At 36.4% G+C, this 23,611-nt stretch overlaps 1 protein-coding gene and 1 long non-coding RNA gene across 2 annotated transcripts in view; both read right to left on the bottom strand.

Moving 5' to 3' along the window:
- Positions 1-14,747: 14,747 nt before the first annotated feature.
- The window catches only part of RNF138 (ring finger protein 138), a 51,096-nt gene continuing 42,232 nt past the window's right edge, over positions 14,748-23,611 (bottom strand). The window contains 1 exon segment of the mRNA XM_072604485.1: positions 14,748-17,251. Coding sequence (XP_072460586.1) covers positions 17,183-17,251 — 69 coding nt within the window. The 3' untranslated portion in view covers positions 14,748-17,182.
- LOC140501182 (uncharacterized) lies at positions 20,089-23,607 on the bottom strand. Its single transcript, XR_011966083.1, has 2 exons — positions 21,390-23,607; positions 20,089-20,850 (listed from the first exon to the last, which is right to left on the bottom strand). It is a non-coding gene; the product is annotated as an uncharacterized lncRNA (long non-coding RNA).

Genomic DNA, 23,611 nt, shown 5'->3' with positions numbered 1-23,611 from the left:
CATCTTTAGTTTCGGGAAAAGATTTTAGTCTAAATTTCCTAGAGGAAGGTAACCTCAGGTAAAATTGGCATTGATGGAAAAGTCAAGGTTTTAATGGTAAATTTGATTTTATGATTGCTATTTAATCTGGAACTAGAACATGTGTAGAAAGGCATTTAAGCCACTTAAGACATCCCTCAAAAGATGTTTCTTAGTCAATGTGAAATTATAGTCATATCTGAAACCTGGTTATTGGAATTTGCTATTTTAAGATTCTATGGGACTGGGGCGGAGCCAAGATGGTGGAGTAGAAACACACAAATACGCTAGCTCCGAACTCAGCCCATGAAATATCCGTAGTAAAGAGCCGCCAATAAATTCGGGAGCAGGAGAAGCCACATAATAGTGGAGCGGATAAGATTTCTGTTCCAGAGGGACCTGCAAACCTCTTGCAAAAGGTCCGTCGCGCTGCGGACGCGGAACCCAGCCCAGCCCTGCACCGGCCCGGCAACGAGAGGAACAGATCCGAGCGGACTTCAGGGATGGGATCTCCAGCGGCCGCACGGGTCCCTCCACCCACAGGTGACGGGGGTCGGTGAGAAGGTCTCTTTGGTGGGTCGAGAAGGGAGTGGGGTGCCCCCATACTCAGGCCCCCTCGGAAGGCAACAGCGGAGGCGGGAGCAGACCGGGGCTCCCCAAGCAGGCAGGAGCCCGGATCCATTGTTGAAGGTCTCTGCATAAACCCCCTGAGGGAACTGAGCCTGTGAGGTGGCCCTGCCCCCACCTGAGCACCTGAACTTAATCTCACACAGAATAGCAGCCCTGCCCCCGCACAAAGCACTGAGGCTGGGAAGCAGCATTTGAGTCTCAGACCCCAAGTGCTGGCTGGGAGGATCTGGAGGTGAGGTGGGTGTGAGGAGAATATTCAGAGCTCAAGTCACTGGCTGGGAAAATGCCAAGAAAAGGGAAAAAAACCAAGACTATTGAGGGTTACTTTCTTGGTGAGCAGGTTTCTCCTCCCCTCCCTTCTGATGAGGAAGAGCAGTGCTCACCATCAGGGGAAGACACGGAAGTCAGTGCTTCTACATCCCAGCCCACTCAATGGGATCAGTTCTGGGAAAAGGTCTTAAAGAGCCCAAACAATTTTCAAAATCATGATAGAGAGGTGGAGGAAAAACTGGGAAGAGCAATAAAAGACTTGCAAGCAAAGTTTGAACAACAAATCAGCACCCTGCTGAAGGAGACCCAAAAAAATGTGGAAGAAAATAACACCCTGAAAAATAGGCTAACTCAATTGGCAAAAGAGGTTCAAGAAGCCAATGAGGAGAAGAATGCTTTCAAAAGCAGAATTGGCCAAATGGAAAAGGAGGTCCAAAAGCTCACTGAAGAAAATAGCTCTTTCAAAATTAGAATGGAACAGATGGAGGCTAATGACTTTATGAGAAACCAAGAAATCACAAAACAAAACCAAAAGAATGAAAAAATGGAAGATAATGTGAAATATCTCATTGGAAAAACAACTGACCTGGAAAATAGATCCAGGAGAGACAATTTAAAAATTATGGGCCTACCTGAAAGCCAGGATCAAAAAAAGAGCCTAGACATCATCTTTCATGAAATTATCAAGGAAAACTGCCCTGAGATTCTAGAACCAGAAGGTAAAATAAATATTGAAAGAATCCACAGATCACCACCTGAAAAAGATCCAAAAAGAGAAACTCCTAGGAATATTGTGGCCAAATTCCAGAATTCCCAGGTCAAGGAGAAAATATTGCAAGCAGCTAGAAAGAAACAATTCAAGTACTGTGGAAATACAATCAGGATAACACAAGATCTAGCAGCTTCTACATTAAGGGATCAAAGGGCATGGAATAGGATATTCCAGAAGTCAAAGGAATTAGGACTAAAACCAAGAATCACCTACCCAGCAAAACTGAGTATAATACTTCAGGGGGAAAAATGGTCTTTCAATGAAATAGAGGACTTTCAAGCATTCTTGATAAAAAGACCAGAGCTGAAAAGAAAATTTGACTTTCAAACACAAGAATGAAGAGAAGTATTAAAAGGTAAACAGCAAAGAGAAGTCATAAGGGACTTATAAAAGTTGAACTGTTTACATTCCTACATGGAAAGACAATATTAGTAATTCTTGAAACTATTCAGTATCTGGGTACTTGGTGGGATTACACACACACACATGCACACGCACACACTCATAGAGACAGAGTACGCAGAGTGAATTGAATAGGATGCGATCATATCTTTAAAAAAAAATGAAATCAAGCAGTGAGAGAGAAATATATGGGAGGAGAAAGGGAGAAATGGAATGGGGCAAATTATCTCCATAAAAGAGGCAAGTAAAAGATTTTTTTTTAGTTTGGGGGGAAAAGAGGGGAGGTGAGAGAAAAACATGAAGCTTACTCTCATCACATTCCACTAAAGGAAGGAATAAAATGCACACTCATTTTGGTATGAAAACCTATCTTACAATACAGGAAGGTAGGGGACAAGGGGATAAACAGGGTGGGGGGGATGATGGAAGGGAGGGCATGGGGAGGAGGGTACAATTTGAGGTCGACACTCACAGGGAGGGACAGGATCAAAAGAGAGAATAGAAGTAATTGGAAGCAGGATAGGATGGAGGGAAATATAGTTAGTCTTATATAACACGACTATTATGGAAGTCATTTGCAAAACTACACAGATTTGGCCGATATTGAATTGCTTGCCTTCCAAAGGGAGGGGTTGGGGAGGGAGGGAGGAAAGGAAGTTGGAACTCAAAGTTTTAGGAATAACTGTCAAGTACTGTTCTTGCCGCCAGGAAATAAGAAATACAGGTAAAAGGGTACAGAAAGTTATTTGGCCCAACAGGACAGAGGAGAGGATGGAGACAAGGGCAGAGAGGAATGATGGAGAAGAAAGCAGAGTGGGGATGGGGGCAATTAGAATGCTCGGTGGTTTGGGGGGGGAGGGGACAAGGGGGGAGAAAATTTGGAGCCCAAAAATTCTGTGAAAATGAATGTTAAAAGTGAAATTAAAAAAAAAAAAAAGATTCTATGGGACTATTAAGTGACTGTTCTTCTAAGTCTAATTCCAGGTATGGATAGCAAGAAAGGCAGTTTGAGCCTCCAATCCATAATGCCAGTAAGCCTGTTAGATGCTGGTATGAACTGCAAAAGGTGATCTCATGGGAACGGTGGGAGAGTGGCTGTTCATCCTGGGCTGAGGTAGGATTCTCCTGACTCAATTTCCCCACTGACACCTGGCAGACTTTAAGCCTGACCGAATGCAAGTTGAGAATCCACTCCTGCCTGAAATTGGCATGAAGTTGGGGAGATATTGTTTCCCTGCAATGTCCCTACTCCTAGTGGCAATTTCCTATAGTCAAAAGGTTTGTAAGCTTAATATCAGATCCATTAAATTATAGATTGTTGGTAGGGGAACATCTGAGGGTAAGTCTAAAATTAAGCTATTAGGCTTAGGACTTTAGACCAACAACAATAAGTTAAGGTCCTTTAATTCTTAGCGTGGAGACAATCAGGTCAAGGGCTTGTGAAGTTAGCATACATAGTTATTATTTGTGTCTCAGTTGGTTAATGTTAAAAAAAAAAAATTCATTTATGGTCTATATTGTAAATTCTTTAAGAGAAGTATCACCTGACCAAAAGTTGGAATTGTTTTCTGTGATAAAAATTTAAAATTTAAAAATTTAAAAAAAAAGAAAATAGTTATTACTAACCTTTGTTGCATATTTGATGTTAGCCAAAGTGATGGATATTTGGGAAGAATGGGAAATTCAAAAGTGGGAGACACATCTATCCTCTAATATAAAACATGAATGGCAGAGTGTCAATTGCCCATTCAGGAAACCTTATAATCACCCTGAAATCAGACTGCTTAGTCAATTCTAAGTTAATTTACAGGAGACAGGATAAGCCAAGACAGATATTAGTAATTTGAAATGAATAAAAAGTCTCTCTAAGACATAAAAGAAGATGTTTTGCAAGCCAGCCTAGGCCTGGTGGGGAAGAAAGGTATTTTATATGTGCACTATATGAAACTCCATTTGGCTTTTTATGTCAGTGTACATGTTGTCGTTCCCCTACACCTACTGCTATCCCTCAGTAAGATAGTAGTGGATGAGAATTTACAAAGTGAAAGACTCTCTTCATTTATTCCCCTCCCTGGGGGTCAGCTCCCCCATGCTCATTATTCACTTATGTTCATTCTTAATTCTTATACATGGATACTCCTTCCACTAATGCTGGCCACAGCCTTTCTATGCCTTGATGGAAATCTTCACAAATTTTTATGGCCAAAAAAAAAATTAATCCTCTGATTAATGGTCAGTTCTGGTGAAAAGCCTCTCTGAATGTACTTGTTAGTCTAAATCACTAGAATAAATTAAAACTTTTCAAGTTTGAAAGAATATACCAGTACTCAGGCTCCAACTGCATGTCTTCAGATGAGGCATCTGATGAGGCATTAGGATTTGAATGAAGAAAAAGTTTTCTCTCTCATAGTTTAATAAAGTTTCCTGATTTCTTAAAAGTATCAAAATGTTTAGAGTCATTGAATAGTTAGGATTTAGAACAGAAGGGATACCTGAGATAATCTAGTCCAATTTCACAATGAATAAACTGAGGTTTACAGAGGCAAAATTTCCAGGACCCTATAACAGCAACAGTGGCTTGGATTTGGACAATCCCATTATAACAAAGACAGTTAAAATGAAGTGCATAATATAAGTATCTGCTTTTCCTCACACTCTCTAATTCTATTGAATTCAACAAATCTTTATAAGCATCTACTAGGTAAAGGCATGCCTCGTCATGTTGAGGTGACTTTAGGTGCTGGAGTTGAAATCAATAGATTACAAGCTTTAACAAGTCCAACTAATAAGGAAGCTTTAAGCAAAGCCTCTTGCAATAGACCCAAGTGTCTGTCATTCAACAGCCATCCTAGGTTAAGGTCAGAAAGGCTCATCAACACTAAGATAGATGCTAGGTTATTACTTTTCCAACCAGAGCAACTTATTAAGACTATCTCATAAAGTGTAGATGGGTCAAAGGGAATACTCCTGCTGAAGAAACAGTAAACTCTTAAAATATTGAATAGTTGGCATTAATTTTAGCGCCACTGAAATCTCTATGGCGACTCATCCATTATAATAAAGACTTCCTTTGGTCTTTATCCATGTTCCAGTGTCTCTTTCTTAATAAAAGGAAGAGGTTTGTTCACAAGACAAATTCCTGATGTTGTGCATCATATGATACTTAAGTTGGCTATATCTGTTGATCTTACGTAGCAGCAGAGGCCCCTCTCTTAGACATATGATTCCCAGGCAAACATTCACTAACTTGAATACCACTTCAATACAATTTGTTTACTGAAAACATTTTTTTCATAAACTTCAAAAAGTTGATGACGAATTTCTGCTAGGGGAACACTTTTTTGCTTTTCAAAATCAAATCCAGTATGTGCTTCAATGTGGAGACCATATGTCTAGGAAAACAATTCTTTGTAACTCAGGTCACACTAAGTAACAGTCTTAGCCAATCTACTTTATTGTGTTGCGCAACATGCCTGACAAACTCATTGCCTTCTTCCTCTTTATTGGTCCCATGTTGGGACTTAAAAAGGGGACTGTGAAAGAAAATTAGATGAGCCAGTCAGTACTGAAAGCAATACATCCTTTTATTTGGTATAATTAAGGAAAAGCCCTGTTTGAGTAATTGGAGTCACTGAAGACTGGGAGGTGGAAGGCAGAGACAAGTCTCTAGAGCAGCACCTGTTCCCTAACCCAGGTGGCAAGTAAATACCTTCAAAACTAGACCAACATGTACCACATTAGTGCCATTGCACAGTGTTTCTCAACTACAGTGGCAAATAATTTCTCCAAAATGAGAAGAGGATATACAGGGAAGTTACACTGCCAATGATGACCCCAGAACTTTGAAAATGAGGAGATAGGAAATTCGATTATCAACACTCCTCTTGGATCTAGTAGATAGGATTTCTGGGTGAATCATCATTCCATACACCAGAGCAGCTCAGAAATCCTTAAGAGGTATTTTTAGAGATAACGTAGTCTTTTAGAGAGGTGGTGTCTTGCTCAGTTTCATTAGTTTCCCACCTTTGAGTTATGGACATGATAAATGGAAGTTTCTGATATGGCATCTATTATAAAGCTAAGCCTAATTTAGGAAAGGCCTACAATTGTAGGTTCCAGGAAAATTCAAAAAGAAGGAAATGCCAGGTAGGAAAAGAGGCCATGGGTTAGAACCTGGACATCAGAAAAACAAGGAAGCAGGTGATATGAGAAAGAACCAGATGTTGTTCCCAATTAACCTTCTTATTCTTCCAAATGATCTTTTTTCGTTTGTGCTAAGGAAAGAACTGAGCTGTCCACTATATTTTTGTTTCAATTTCAGTTTTCTTCCTTTTTCTTCTCAAAGTCCCCAAAACCCCCAATCAGAGGTCCCTTTTAAATTCCCAGGGCACTCACCAAAGCAAAAGGCAAAAAATAAAAAAAAAAATTTTTAAATCCAAGAAGTTGGGCATAGGAAAGCCACCATGTTCACTGCATTTTCCTTCTTTTATCTTTATTAAATTGATTCATTCTATAGAGGTTATATATTAAGCTTTAGTTTATCTGTAGATCCTGTAGATTGAGAATGTGATGTCTAGGGGTGTATCTAATCATATTAAAATTCTACTATAATCAATGAATACTTATTAAGATCCCATAACATGTCAGGTACTGGACCAAGCACTGGGGACAAAAATAGAAATAAAACAGTCATTGCCCTCAAGGAACGTACATGAGAATGTAATGTAATACAGGGGAAAGATATAATGGACATATATATATATACACAGGGGAAAGATAAAATGGACATATACACACACACACACACACACACACATACACACATATATAGTCATAACTAGCTCAGTGTTTGGGAGGCTCTGAAGGAAAGTATGGGAGAAAAGAGATATTAGACTGACTACCAAACTGAAGGTCTACAGAACCATTGTGCTGACCTCATTGTTGTATGCCTGTGAAACATGGACAGTCTACCAGCACCACGCTAGGAAATTGAATCGCTTCCATTTAAACTGTCTTAGAAAGATTCTGAAGATCACCTGGCAGGATAAGGTACCAGACACTGAGGTCCTTACTTGCACTAAAATGCCAAGCATTCAAACTATGCTTCAGAGAGTGCAACTCTGATGGGCTGGTCACGTTGTTTGAATGCAAAATGTACACTTGCCAAAAAGACTATTTTATGGGAATTCACATGGGGCAGGTGATCACATGGTGGTCAGAAGAAGAGATACAAGGACACTCTCAAGGTCTCTCTCAAATACTTTGGAATTGATTGTGTAACATGAGAGACATTGGCAGAGAACCACTCAGCATGGTGTACTCACATCACAGAAGGTGCTGTGCTCTCTGAGCAAAGCAGAACTGAAACAGCTCAAAGGAAATGCAGGATGCGCAAATTTAGAGTATCCATCCCAAATGTTCACATGGACTATTTGTGCCCAATCTGTGGTACAGCATTCTGAGCTTGTCTTGGTCTGATCAGCCACAGTCAGACACACTGAAACTTGACTTTATCAGTGATGTCATTTTAGTCCTCTTTGAGAATGAAGAACAATAACCAACCAACCAATACATATATGTACAAAAGAAGAGTTATTTTGGAAGGTGGTGCGTTAGTCCAAAATGGAACTCAACACCTTTCCCTCTAAACATATGCATCCTCTCGACTTCCTTATTTCTATTAAGAGCTGTAAGATCCTTCCATAATACAAGTTTGGAACTTCAGAGCCATCCTTTACTCTTCTCTCTTCTTCACCTGCACAATTAGTTGCCATGTCTTAATGATTTTATTTCCGTAACATCAGTCTCCTCTCCACTCACACTCTGGTTAATGCTTTCATTATCTCTTTCCTGGACTATTATAATAACCTCTTAATTAGTCTCCCTGCTTCCACTCTACGGTCTCTTCAATCATCTCTACCTTCCACACAGCGACCCAAAATAATATTCCTGTAGTATGTGTGGCCATGTCAATCCCTTGCTCAAAAGTCCTCTGTAGAGTCCTATCTTTGCTCAGATGGAATACATATTCCTCAGGCTTCCGTTTAAGATTTTACACAATCTGACTCCAGCCATATGTAACAATAAGCACCCCGGCATACACAGGAGGGCCTGTTGTGTAGGTTCTTAGATCTGCTTTTCTAAAAGGAAAGCAGCTTTTGAGGAGTCAACAATCACTTTAAATAAGCACATATATTGTTCACTTAGTTCAGGGGCAAAGTCAGCACCCTGAACTTCAGAGAAAAAACAGAAAAATAAAAACTGACAGGGCTTCCAACTACCTGACCATAAGCAATACACACATCACAGATCAACAGAGAGATCCAACTCTCTGACCATTACATACACAGTTATCAGAGAAAGAAGCACCAACATCTGGGTTTTCAAATCTGGGGGGCTCCTTAGCAGCTACTCAGAGTCTCATCTGGCCAAACAGACACTTCCGATGAATAAACCTCAAAGTAAAACCTCACCTCAGAGTATTTATACACTTTTCAGAGCTGGAGGGCAGGACCGTCTGACCCAGTGCCTCAACAGAAATTAGCAAAAGATATGGAGTCCTATTAATGGGCGGGGAAGATCTTTAACTCTTTCCTCCACCCACCATTAACCTTAAGTTACCATTACACCATATTTACAGGCTTATTTTATATTACTCCACTCATAAATTCTAAGTTCTAGCCAAATTCAACTATCTACATATTCTCTAATTCAACTCCTACCTCTGAGAATTTGCACAAGCATCCTCAACTTAACCCTATGGCAGAGATGCACTCATCACTAACTCCCAGAATCCTTATTTTCTTCTTTCAAGGTTCAATTCAGTTATCACCTCTTCCACGAGACCCCTCCTGGTCTTACCGCTTCTTAATGTTCTCTTCCTGCTCACAGTACCTCATATTTTCTTATCTGCGCACAAATTGCATCCATCCATCCATCCTTCAGTAAAAAAAATGTAGACTCTTGGATTTATAGAACTCCTTGGAGGAAAAGATTATTTTATTTTTGGCCCAAGTCATGCACACCATAGAAACAAGTTTATTCAACTGAATTGAAGAATTTCTGAGTCTGCGAAACCAAGTGACCAAGGTCAAGGGAATAGCTTGAGTAGCATCTGTTTGGCACCAAAGTAGCCTTCCTGGCCCAGTCCAGCAACATTCAAGACCATTATAGAAGCCAGTATGACCACTGAGTGATTCACTTGCCTAAACCATCCAGCATAATGGCTTTCTATCCATAACCTGTAAGTAGACCACATAACTGATCAATGTAGCAAACCTGTCCATTACCAAAAGCACACCTCACAGCAGGATGAGTTGAATATGAATGGGTATCTAAAAAAATAAAGGGGTGAGAGAAGAATATATTAGGAGGATTAAGGGAGAGATAGAATGGGGTAAATTATCTCACATAAAAGAGGCAAGAAAAAGCTTTTACAATGGAGGGGAAGATGGAGGAGGTGAGAGGGAATGAGTGAACTTTACTCTCATCAGATTTGGGTTAAGGAGACAATTACATACACACTCAATTGGGTATCTTACAGGAAAGACGGAAGAGGACAAGTGGAACAGGGGGTAGGGGAGAGGGAGGGCAGATTGGAGAAGGGGATAGTCAGAAGCAAACACTTGAAAATGGACAGGGTCTGACAAAATGCAACACCCATTCCTATTAAAAACACTGGAGAACATAGGAATAAAAGGAACTTTCCATGAAATAATAAGCAGTATCTATCTAAAACCTTCAGCAAGCATTATATGCAATGGGGATAAGCTAGATGCATTCCCAATAAGATCAGGGGTGAAACAAGGATGTCCATTATCACCACTATTATTCAATATGGTACTAGAAATGTTAGCTGTAGCAATTAGACAAGATAAAGATATTCAAGGAATAAGAATAGCCAAAGAATAAACTAAGTTATCACTCTTTGCAGATGATATGATGATTTACTTAGAGAATCCCAGAGATTCAAGTAAAAAACTACTTGAAATAATAAACAACTTTGGCAAAGTTGCAGGTTACAAAATAAACCCACACAAATCTGCATTCCTATATATTAGCAACAAAGTCCAACAGCAAGAGATAGAAAGAGAAATCCCACTTAAAGCTAGGGCAGACACTATAAAATACTTAGGAGTTTACCTGCCAAAACAAACACAGGGATTATATGAACACAATTACAAGACACTTTTTGCACAAATAAAGTCAGATTTAAGTAAGTGGAAAAACATCAGTTGCTCATGGGTAGGCTGTGCTAATATAATAAAAATGACAATACCTAAATTAATTTACTTATTTAGTGCTATACCAATTAAACTATCAGATAATTATTTTCTAGAGCTGGATAAAATAATATCAAAATTCATTTGGAAGAACAAAAGGTCCAGAATATCAAAGGGACTAATGAAAAGAAATGCTTGGGAAGGTGGCCTAACTCTACCAGATCTCAGATTGTACCATAAAGCAGCAATTATCAAAACCACTTGGTATTGGCTAAGAAACAGAGAGGTAGACAAGTGGAATAGACTTGGCACTCAAGACACAGTAGGCAAGGAATGTACCAATCTCCTGTTTGATCAACCCAAGGACCTCAGCTTCTGGGATAAGAACTCACTGTTCGACAAAAATTGCTGGGAAAACTGAATAAGAGTGTGGCGAAAATTAGGTATAGACCCATGCCTGACACCGTACACAAGAATAAAGTCCAAATGGGTACATGTTTTAGGTATAAAGATTGATACCATGAATAAACTGGAGGAGCAAGGAATAGTGTATTTATCAGATTTATGGAGAAGGGAAGAATTTTTTACTAAAGAAGAGATAGAAAATATTATGAAATGCAAGATGGATAATTTTGATTACATTAAACTGAAAAGTTTTTGCACAACCAAACCCAATGCAACCAAAATTCGGAGGGATGTAGTAAATTGGGAAAGAATTTTTATGGCTAAGCTCAGGGATAAAGGCCTCATTTCTAGAATATATAGAGAACTGACTCAAATGTATAACTATACAAGTCATTCCCCAACTGATAAATGGTCAAAGGATATGAAGAGGCAATTTTCAGAGGAAGAAATTAAAGATATCTATAATCACATGAAAAAATGCTCTAAATCACTATTGATTAGAGAGATGCAAATCAAAACAACTCTGAGGTACCACATCACACCTATAAGATAGACAAACATGACAGAACAAGAAAATAATAAATGCTGGAGAGGATGTGGGAAAGTTGGAACACTCATTGTTGGTGGAGCTGTGAGCTTATCCAACCATTCTGGAGAGCAATTTGGAACTATGCCCAAAGGGCTACAAACATGTGCATACCCTTTGACCCAGCAATATCACTACTAGGACTGTATCCCCAAGAGATCATAAAAATGGGAAAGGGTCCCATATGTACAAAAATATTTATAGCAGCACTCTTTGTAGTTGCCAAAAACTGGAAGTCAAAGGGGATGCCCATCAATTGCAGAATGGCTGAATAAATTATGGTATATGAATTTAATGGAGTACTATTGCACCATAAGAAATGATGAACAAGAAGACTTCAGAGAGGCCTGGAAGGACTTATATGATCTGATGCTGAGTGAAAGGAGCAGAACCAGGAGAACTTTGTGCACAGCAACAACCACAGTGTGTGAGAGTTTTTTCTGGCAGACTTGGAATTTCGTAATAACGCAAGAACTTATTAAAAAAAAAAATTCCCAATGGTGGTTTTCTAAGGCAAAATGCCTTCCACACTCAGAGAAAGAAATATGGAAGTCATTCACAGAATGTGGCAGATCATGTTTGTGTGTGTGTGTTTTTGTGTATCATGTTTTGATTTGTTATATGATTTCTTCCATTTATTTTAGTTCGACTACATAGCATGACTATAATGAAAACGTACTCAATAGGAAAGTATATGTAGAACCTATACAGAATTGTATGCTGTCGTGGGGAGGGACGGGGGTAGGTGTGGGGGGGATAAAATCTTAATTTTATGGCAGCGATTGTAAAACATTAAAAATAATAATAATAAAATTAAATTAAAAAAAAGAAAATGGACAGGGTCAAGAGAAAATAGAATAATCAGGGGCAGGATAGGATGGAGTGAAATATAGTCTTTCACAACATGACTATTATGGAAGTCCTTTGCATAACTACACACATATAACCGATATTGCATTGTTTGCCTTCTTGATGAGGGAGATTGGGGGTAGAAGGGAGAAGATTTGGAACTCAAAGTTTATAAAACAAATATTTAAAAAATGTTTTTAAATGCAACTGGGAAATAAGACAGGTAATGAGGTACAGAAATCTATCTTGCCCTACAAGTAAGGGTGGAGTGGATAAGAGTGGTGGGTAATGAAGGAAAGTCAGACTGGGAAATCAGAATGCATGCTATTTCAGGATGGGGGGAGGGGAAAGATGGGGAGAAAATTTGGAACTGAAAATCTTGTAGAAATGAATGCTGAAAACTAAATTTTTTTTTTAATTAAAAAAAAAAAACCTTTTCATGTCATTTGACCACATTTTCAGGTCTAGCCCCTGGTACTACACCTTTGAGACAATTTCCTGCATACTTTGGATTTTTATCATTGATAACTAACATACTTTTCCCATTTTATAATTTCTCTTGTCCTGATTTTGATGAACAATTTAGTTATACGCAGTAAATATTGTGTATTTTGTAATCTCCTCTATCCTTCATTATCTCAACTTTCTTAAAACCTTTATTAGTTCCACCTGAATTTTAAAAGTGAACATTTTTACGACATGACCAACCGAAACAAACTCAGAGAGAAGATGGGACTTGCTCCCAACCATGTAAGTAGTAAATAATACCACATGGGGTTTTAACCCAAGGCCTTTGATTATAAATCTAAGACTACGTCAACTCCACCAAGCTACATTTCAATTCGATTCATTTAATTTCAATTTGTCAACATGCACGAACTAGGCATAAGGGTTATAAAACCAAATATGAACAGTTAATTTGATTTCTATACCTTTTTCAAAAGACTTACGGATCCTAAGACAGAGTCCCCCTTCCTCTTAAGGAAATGTAAATGTAAACCACATTTAAGATCTAAGCAGTTGAGGAAGAACAGTCTTTTATCTGTTAAGATCTTCAAACAAGAGCCCAAACATGAAAGAAAAATAAGTGCCCCCTGAAAGTATCCAGTCAAGTCAAACAGATTCCTAAGGCCAATCTTACTGAAAATTCATTACAATGTATATGCGTATTTCCATGCTTATGGAACAGTGAAAATTATAATCATTTTAAGTTATGGCAGGAACACTTCAGAAATTCTGTGTATAAGGCCCAATGATAAGATCAGAGGCTGATTTGCATACTATTTACAACTAGCCTTAAGGGTTTCTCCCAAAGAACTTATTAAGGACAGTAATCTCAGAAGAAGAAATTAAAGCCACCTAGTCATATGAAAAATGTTCTAAATCACTACACATTAGAGATGCAAATCAGAACTGACATCACATCACATCTATCAGATTGGCTAACATGAAAAGGAAGATGATAAATGTTGCAGAAGATGTGGGAGAGTTGGAACACTAATTCGTTGTTGGTGGAGCTGTGAGCTGATTCAATCATTCTGGAAAGCAATTTGGAACTACACCCAAAGGGGCTACAAAAACGAACATTCCCTTTGACCCAGCAATACCGCTTCTAGGACTGTATCCCCAAGAAATCATAAAAATGGGAAAGGGTCCCAGGTCCCACATGCACAAAAATATTTATAGCAGCTCTCTTTGTGGTGGCCAAAAACTGGAAATCAAGGGGATGCCCATCAATTGGGCAATGGCTGAATAAATTGTGCTGCATGAATGTAATGGAGTACTATTGTGCTATAAGAAATGATGAGACTTCAGAGAGGCCTGGAAAGACTTATATGAACTGATGCTGAGTTTAAGAAGCAGAACCAGGAGAGCTTTGTACACAGCAACTACCAGTGTGCGAGGAATTTTTCTGATAGACTTATAACTACATTGCAATGCAAGGACTTAAAATAATTCCCAATCGTCTCTTAAGGCCAAATGCCTTCCACATCCAGGGAAAGAACTATGAACTCTATTGCAGAATGAAGCAGATCATTTTCTTTTGGTTTCTTTTATTTCTCCCATTCATTTTAATTCTTCTATGCAACATGACTAAGGTGAAAATGTATTTAAAAGGAATGTATGTGTAGAACCTATATAAAATTGTACGCTGTCTCAGAGAGGGGGTGGGGAGGTAGGGGAGAAGGCGGGGAGGGAAGGGAAAAATCTAATATATGGAAGTGACTGTAGAACACTGAAAGCAAAATAATAATAAAAAAGGACAGTAATCAAGAAATATTTACTGAGCTTCCAATGTGAGAATCACACTGTATTAGGCAAAATACTCTCCTCATGCCCTCACATCTTAAAGATAATTTCTTCATATAAAAGTGGCTGATTTTCCAAATCTGCTAGAGAGGGAGAGAGAGAGAAAGAATGAGTCCTTTGAGTTTGGTTTTTTAATTAAATCCAGTTTCATGGAGGCATTATGGCTATTAACTTCTCTTAAGGAAAAAAAGAAATTTTATCTTTTTGACTTCTTTTAAGGATGGTTACAGAAGCTGTTGCTTTGCCATTTTTGTCTCTAAACAAGATTCAATGAACACCAGAATAGAAGGGGGAAAAGCTTTTAATTGAAAAATAAATCATACATCTCAAATAAGACAGTGTGTTTTACAACATACAACGTAATTAGTTGAAGAAGATGGTTTTCCTAAGTGGTATGGTGAAATTTAAACATTTGTGTCCCCCCTCCCCCTAACTCAAGTAAAAACTTCCATCCTGAACTTATACTGTAAACCCATTAGCCCCAGTCCTTCCTTAATTCATTAACAAATGGAAGGCATTCTGAAACTATGATTTCTGATTGCTTCAGTCCCCTTATTCCCAGTCTTAGAATTTCTGTTCTATACCCAGGGATTCTGTACCTGAATAAACCTTCTAGGGTAGTGATATTATTAGCTCTGTATTGTCAAATAGAAACATAAAACATTAACACTGTGTTTATGTAAAAGTCTTATTGATATAAAAAGAGACAAGGTCACCTCAAGCATTACAGATATTTAACTTAGTCACAAACTAAAAGGCTACAGTGCTTCAAAAGGCAATTCTATCAAATAAAACTACCAGCCAACTTATACACCACAGCCAGCTGGCCTTAAAAGTTCTCCGAGTCTCTAATTACTTTGATATATTTAAATTATTCAACTATTAAACTTATTGCTTTAAACTGGGAAAAAAAATTTATGTCAGTCTTTTTTAAAAACTATAATTGTAATTCCAAGGGTACATAAGCAAAATGATAATGTTCAAGTATGTCGTTAACTTTCTCTCTTTGGAATGACTGAACAGAGGCTATGCTCATTTACGTGTATGGCTTTCTATGTGATTATTGCGGACACCCATTGATTAAGTTACTTCTGTTTGACTGAAAAATTTTTTTTTTACAAAATACCACTTCCAAAATTAACATCTTTATTAAATCAGTTAAGAAATGTTCACTGTAGAAAAGTTAACATTGAGGGTTTTAACAAAATCAAAATAGACTTTTTTTTACACAATATGTATATTAGCAGCAAACTACTTTTGAGGTTTCCATTTTCTGCTGTTAAGATAGCGTAAACAGTATACATATTAGCATGGAATGTCAGAGTCCACTCTTTATCCTAATTCTGTGATTTAGGCCTTCCAGTGCAAGATAACTTATTATGCATGTGCTAGCACTCACTCCCAACAAGCAAAAAAAGAAAAAAAAAAAAACGCAAAAAGTAATTCTGTCACTACAAAGTCCTGAGACAGACTTTCTGGCTTAATTTAGTTGCTTTAGTCTCACTTACTCCTTATGACATAAACCATGAGTGCTACACATGCATGTGACCTCACCCCCTCCTCCATCTCCCACAAAAAAGTATTAGCAGCCAACTGGACAACCTAGCATTTGGTTTCTGAGTGGGTTTTTGGAAATTTTGGTGACAATACTTAACTAATTCAATAAAAACCCTTTGACCTCCATATTGCTTTTTCATTTTTTTCATATCTAGCAGATAACGGTGCATGTATATCACCTGCAAAAGTGCCAAAAATATATAGCATACACCTTAGCCTTTATGAATAAAAGAAAATTTCTTATATACATAGAAGAGGATATACCTCATTTAAATACCTGTTTACCAGCATGTAATACCATCAACTCAAAAAAAGTTCCATTAAACTCACTGCTGTCTTAAACTACTTAGAGAATCACTACTATTAAAATTCTGGGACCAAGGGTTGCTCAAGTAACTTTCTTCAGTGTTAATGGTCATTGACAGTTAAATATTAGGGCATCCCACTTTTAACTGTCTTCCACAGAAATAAAACTTAATTTTCCTCTGATAATAGCATATAATTTCTTCCCAATGACAAAAAGGAAGTCACACAGCTATGCAATACTCCACATTTTTAACATAAGGAAACAGATTGGCAACATTCACCTTCCTTTCTTTAAGTGTTAATATTACTAAAGAAATCTCACTACTCTTCAAAATACTAAAATCTATAAATATAATTTTAAGATTAATTTTTCAGCTACAAATCACACAAAAAGATGCCTTTCCATTTAATTCTCAAAATTTCCATTTTGATAGTAGTAATAATAACTGGCTCAGATTTATAAGGGTTTAATCCATTTAAAAAAATTGTTACTATTATTTACTGCACAATGAATAAAGTGGAAAAACTGCATCAAATTAAAAATTGAGAAATGACAAATTCAAGAAAGCTTAACATAGAAAAGAATAAGGTACAACATTTACATCAGCCGACTCCATTTTTTACCATCACCACATGGAAGTTCCTTTCTATGCTTTACGTAATACTATAACCTCCATTTTTCAAGGATGAAAAGACAATGTTTCTCAAAGTCTATCCTTGTTTTACAATAAAAACAAAAGAGTAGACTGAATTCCTTTTTATTAATATACACATCGGGTTACTGAAACGTGAGTTCACGTAGCTTTTCCCTCAAAGATGGCACTTGCAGATAGAAAATGCAGATGACTACAACCTTCAGAAGTTTACTTGATAAGATTCTTCAACAGCAGTCTGATACTGTGTTTCCTCATCTAACTGAAGATTCTAAAGAAAAAAAGAAAAACTGGAGCTTAAAATAAGAAAAGCATCGTTTAGGCATAATTCAACTGTACAATTCAAACTATATAAGGATTTTTAATGCTAGTCAAATTCAGCTAAATAAATACACCAGTATTTAGCTTTGATGGAAGAGGGCAAATTTTATCTTTCACAAATAAAATTACATTTGGTTCATTACTCCAGTCTTTATTTTCTATTCTTTATCAATGAATTTTAGTCATTATCTTCTACAAAATTATCAAATTACACCAGTAAAATACCCAATATTTGCAAGACTGAAATTTACACTTTTTAAAAAATGTTTTAATTTTTAAAAAATCATTTCTAGTGTAAAAAGAAATTATTTAAATTCAACTAGTTTATCACATAGAAATAAGAATGTTATTGATGGCGCCTAAATGAAAATCAAAGGATACTTTTTCAATTTTAATTTTCTTGGGTTTTTTTGGACTGTGTTTTCTTTTGCAACATGGCTAATATGAAAATGTTTTGTTTGCATGACTGCACAAGTCTAAGCAGTATCTAATTAGTAGCTGTCTCAGGGAGGAGAGGCAGGATGGGAAAATATGGAACACAAAATGTTAAAAAAAAGTTAAAAATTATTTTTACATGTAACATGTAATTTGAAAAAATGTAACAAAAATATAAATGTAAACCATAAAAATTTTCTATTAAAAAAAGAAAGCAATGTTTATTTTTGAAGCTGGTAAAGTTTGAATTTTTTTTAACTTTCATAACTAAACAGTAAACACACTTGATTATAAAATTTCACTATATTATTTTGTCAGATAAGTAAAAGCAAATATATTCTAGTTTTGCCACATGTAGCTTTAAATGTTTCGGCCATCAGAGTTATATATACTATTACCATTTCTGTTACAACATTTCGAAATATAATAAAAAGTTAAGTCAACTAATACTTATTAAGTGCCTATTACGTATGAGGCACTCTGCTAATCCCTGCAGATACAAAGAAAGGCAGAAAATAAAAAATAAAACTTGCTCAAGTAACTCACAGTCTGGAAATAACTACTGGGGAAAGATCTTTAATGAAATTGCTTACTTTGAAGTGCTCACTTATCAAATAGCTTCACAATCATATACCAGCTTAAGATTTGAATTTACATATGTGGAACACGTATCTGTTACTCTTTAATTATCTTTAAATTATACTAATTTTATCAATAATACCTATTTTATCAAATGGGCAGAGTTTAACTGTTCAATAATTCAAGAGAAAAGATAAACAGATGATGGCCTTGAAAACTATATATTATTTATTTAGTATACTATATATTTAGTTTTTATTAAGCATTTGTAGCAGCTTTTTATACTTTTAGATATTGAAAATTTATTTAATAGTTGACAGTAGTTAAAAACGTAACATCTGATAAAAAGATTTAGTTACACCTACAAAACCATCTAAGAGCAATGGCATATTGAATGGGGTTTTTTTTGTTTTTTTAAATTTTACTGATTCATTTATTTTTAGTTTTCAACGTTCACTTTAAAGATTGAGTCCTAAATTTTCTCCTTTGCTCTCCTCCCCCACCCCAAGACAGCATGTAATATGATATAGGCTGTACATGTACAATCCTATTATACAATAGTCATGTTGTAAAGAAGAATCAGAACAGAAGGGAAAAAACACAAGAAAAAAAGCAAACGGAAAAGAGAAAGTCGTATGCTTCAGTCTGCATTCAGACTCTACAGTTCTTTCTCTGAATGTGGATGGCATTTTCCATCTTTAGTCTTCTGAACCATCTTAGATCACAGCATCAATGAGAAGAACTAAGTCTATCAAAGCTAGTCATCCCCATAATGTTGCTGGTACTGTGTACAAATGTTCTCCTGGTTCTGCTCATTTCACTTGTCATCAGTTCATGTAAATCCAGGTTTTTCTGTAATCTGACTGCTCATCATTTCTTATGAAATAATACTATTCCATTCCATTCACATAACAGAACTTATTCTTAAAAGACCATAGTGAAGTGGAGAAAGCTCTGATTTTCAAGATGGAATTCCAGTTATATTTCTAACTCTATCTGTGTGGCTTTGGCAAGTCCCTTTACCTTTTTCAGGGTCTCAGTTTCTTCATGTATAAAACTGAGAGGGCTGGATAAACAATTTCCTAAGGGCCCTCCCTTCTAGCTACAATTTCATGATCCTATGAATTACTCAATTTTAAACGGCAAATATATCCTTATTCTAAAGATACTACTAGTTAACCAGATACGTTCTGAAAACTATATGATCTCCTTTCTTTAGAAAGTCTTCCTCTGACCTCACCATCTTTTCAAGTTTCTATTTCAAATTCCCAGTATAGTGGAAAGTACATCAGCTTCTGAACATCAGTTCAGAAGACTTGAGTTCAAGTAAAACCTCTTACAATTACCACAACCTATGTGACAGCAGACAAGTCAAACCTCTAGACCTTGGCTTCCTCATTTATAGATGAAGGGGATGAACAAGGTGATGTCCTGAGGTCCTTTCCAACTACAAGCCTATCTATCATTCTTTGATCCTTTCATTGCCCTTCTCTCAATGTCTCCCACCACTTCAGTGACACCAATGCACATTTATCAACCCCCTTGAAAATGTGGTTTGTGACCCTCACCCATTCTACTCAAACTATTCTCTTAGTAATATAAACTGCTAAAAATACATCCCTTTCCTCAGTCCTCATTCTTCTTGATCACGCTGCAACTTGAGTCAATACTAGGCTACCTCCTTCCTCCTTAATATCATCCTCCACTGGCTTCCATAACACTAATAAAGCTGGTTTTCCTCCTGCCTAGCCACTCTTTTCTTAATCTCTTCAGTTTTGTTTGCTGTTTCATTATTCATCCATTTCCCACACATTAAGTGTAAGTATCCATACCAAGAAAGTTTTCAGGGCCTTGTTATCCCTTCATTCTATCCTCAAGCAATTTCATCAGTTCTCATGGTTTTAATTATTTTTAACCAAATGACTCTCAAATCTACATATTCAGCCCCTACTCTTGCAAAAAGAACTCAAGCCCCACGCTGTCAATTGCCTGCTAGACATCTTCAAATGGGCATTAATAATGGCAGCTCAACTCACTGAGTTTTCTTCCTAATCTCACCCCTCCTCAAACATCTATCAAGGACTAACCTCTTAGTCACCAAGTTCAGAACTTTGGAGTCACAGGTATACAAAGAATGGGAAATTACCTTAAAGATCACCTAAATCATCATCATGGAGATAAGGAAAGTAAGGTCCAGAAAGGAAAACTCACTTGTCCAAGGTTACACTAGTAACTAGTAGTATAAGTAGCAGAGTTATGAACCTAAATCTTAGATACCACATTCAGTGATTTTTTTACTTAACCTTGACTCTTTCCTTTCTCTCTCACCCCCATATCCAATCAGTTGTCAAGCCCTACCAATTCACCTGCAAACATCTCTCACATTCATTTTGTGTAAGTTAATATCTTAACTTAAGAACAGCTTCACCTTTCACCTGGATTCATATATCAGTTAGTTGTTTGGTCTTTGTGCTCCTAGTCTCTCTCCTCTTTGATCAAACCTTCACATAGGTGCAAAAACAGTCTGAGGCAGGTCTTCATGTCATTTCATAGATCAAAAAAACCAGTATAAACAAAATCAATACAATCAAAATTAGAAGGAAAAGCAGAAAGCTGGGGAAAATTTTTTACAAAAATGTCTCAAATATATAGAGAATTCAATCAAATTTATAAAAATACAAGTCATTCTCCAATTGATAAGTGATCAAAGAATATGAATGGGCAGTTTTCAGATGAAGTCAAAACTATCTACAGGAAGGTAAAAATGCTCTAAATTACTACCTGAGTAGAGAAATGCAAATTAAAACAACTGAGGTACCATCTGACACTTATCAGATTGGCTGATATAACAGAAAAGGAAAATGATAAATGCTAGAGGGGATGTGGGAAAACTGGGACACTAATGCACTGATGGTGGAGTTGTGAATTGATCCAACAATTCTAGATAGCAATTTGGAATTATGCCCAAAGACAATCAAAATGTGCGTATTCTTTGATCCAACAATACTACGCCTATATATGAAAGGGATCAAAAATAAAAGGAAGAGGCAGAAGAGGGAAGGACCCATTTGTACCAAAATAGTTATAGCAGCTCTTTTTTTGGATACTGAGAGGATGTCCATCAAATGGGGAAGGGCTGAACAAGTTGTGCTTTATGGTTGTGATGGAATACTATTGTGCTATAAGAAATGATGACCAGGATGTTCTCAAAAAAACCTGGAATTACAAAATGATGCAAAATGAAGTGAGCAGAATCAGGAGAATGTTGTAAACAGTAACAACAATACTGTACAATGATCAACTGTGAACGACTTAGCTATTCTCAGCAATCTGACAATCCAAGATAATCACAAAAGACTCATTATGAAAAACACTATTCATCTCCAAAGAAAGAACTTATGGAGTTTGAATGCAGATAAAAGCTTACTATTTTTCACTTTATTTATTTTTGTGAATTGGGGTTTTTTTGGCCAGTGTTTTCTTTCACATGACTAATATGGAAATGTGTTTTGCATGACTGAACCATTATCAAAGTGCTTGCCATCTCAGGGAGAGTGAAGAGAGAGGGAAGAGAATTTGGAACTCAAATTTTTAAAAAACCAATGTCAAAAACTATTTTTACATGTAATGGGGGGGAGGAGGAGCAAGAGAAATATTCAAAAACAAGAACAACTTTGTGTGGCTCCTTATTGCCTTGAAGGTAAAAGATAAATTCCTCAGTCTGGAATTTAAGGTTCTCCACAATCTAGCTCCCATTTATCTTTCCAACCATATTTCATATTACTGCACTACACCACCACCACCATCACCACCCATACACACTACAAGTTGTTCCCTGAATTCAACATTTCTTCTTCTATCTTCTTGCATTTTTACCAAGTCACTATCTTCTTCCTCTCCTCCTAATATATATGTATCTTTCTTCAAGGATCAGTTGTCACCTCCCCCATGAAGTCTTCCCCAAATCTCCCCTAGCTATCAGTTCTTAACATTACCCTCAAAGAACTCTGTATTTGTTTGTGTAATGTGCTCTAACCATAATAGTAGATTATAAGTTCCAGGAGGACCAGACCACAGACTGTTTAATTTTAGCTTAATACTCCAAGTGTTTCGAATATTACCTGTTTCTTACTGAACAAATGTGGAGGGTGAATAAATGTTTGATGAATGAATATGAATTAATTTTGATAGGTGTCTTTTTTAATAAGGATTATAATTTCCATTTACTGTTCATATGAATAAGTGAAAACTGCACTGCTTCAACTTCTATAGGATTTTGAATTGAATTGCAAGTGACCTATATGAAAATTTTTTTCAAATCCATTTTATAAATAAGAAAACTGAGGTCCAGAGATGGTTCCATGATTTGCTCATGAAGGTAAAGAAAAGAGAAAAAATTCAAACTTAAGTCTTCTCACTATAAATCCACTAAGTGTTGATCAAATCAAGATGATTACCTTATAGTTCTATTTTTAACTCCACTACTCCATGAAATTTTACTGATTTTTAAAAGGCAGAAAAAAAATGTTATTCTAAAGATCTACTGTACATTTCAAAAGGAATCTTTTTTTTACATTCACATACAATTAAGGAATTAATCATCAATTACCAATCCTTTATAAGTTAGCAGAGATACCAGCTAAGACTGTGGCCATTTTAAAGGCTGTTGAATTGAAAAACCTTTTGTATTTAGCAGAATAAACGTAACTTAATTTCTCTAAAAATATTCCTTTGCACATTTTAATTTTGTATCTCAAATTTAAATTTGGAGAATAACTATTAATTACTACTAACCGCATTAACAAGAGGAGTAAAATTTTACTCAAGATACAGATCTGCTCTTCTATACTACTTGAATATCTCAGTTCTCACCAAAACTAAAGCCAAGTCTCCCTTAAGAGACATTTGTCTTAGACACACAAGATAAGCTTTGTCATTTTAGAAAGTATACTATTTATGTGGGATTACTAGATTTGAAAAAAGAATTATCTACCAAATTTGTTCATCAGTTGCATATTTAAATCCTGAAGGCCTTGAGATCTTTCTTGATAAAAAAGAATAATATTCCACCAATTTGTAGGTGATTTTTATATCTAATACAATATAATCACCACCTGCAAAAAACAGATGAAACTGGGCCTCTGTCACTTTCTATATAAGGTTTATTTTTAAAAGTCAAAATAAGGGCTCCATAGCATCACTGTCACAACAGTTTACTCAAAACATATAATTCAGATAGAAAATATTCATCTAATTTTCTTAAGAGTGAATTTTATTACTTTTGAAGAAAAAACTT

This window comes from Notamacropus eugenii, chromosome 4 (genome assembly GCF_028372415.1).
Source record: "Notamacropus eugenii isolate mMacEug1 chromosome 4, mMacEug1.pri_v2, whole genome shotgun sequence".
Lineage (NCBI taxonomy): Eukaryota > Metazoa > Chordata > Mammalia > Diprotodontia > Macropodidae > Notamacropus > Notamacropus eugenii.
This window is presented reverse-complemented; position numbering and strand designations above follow the sequence as displayed.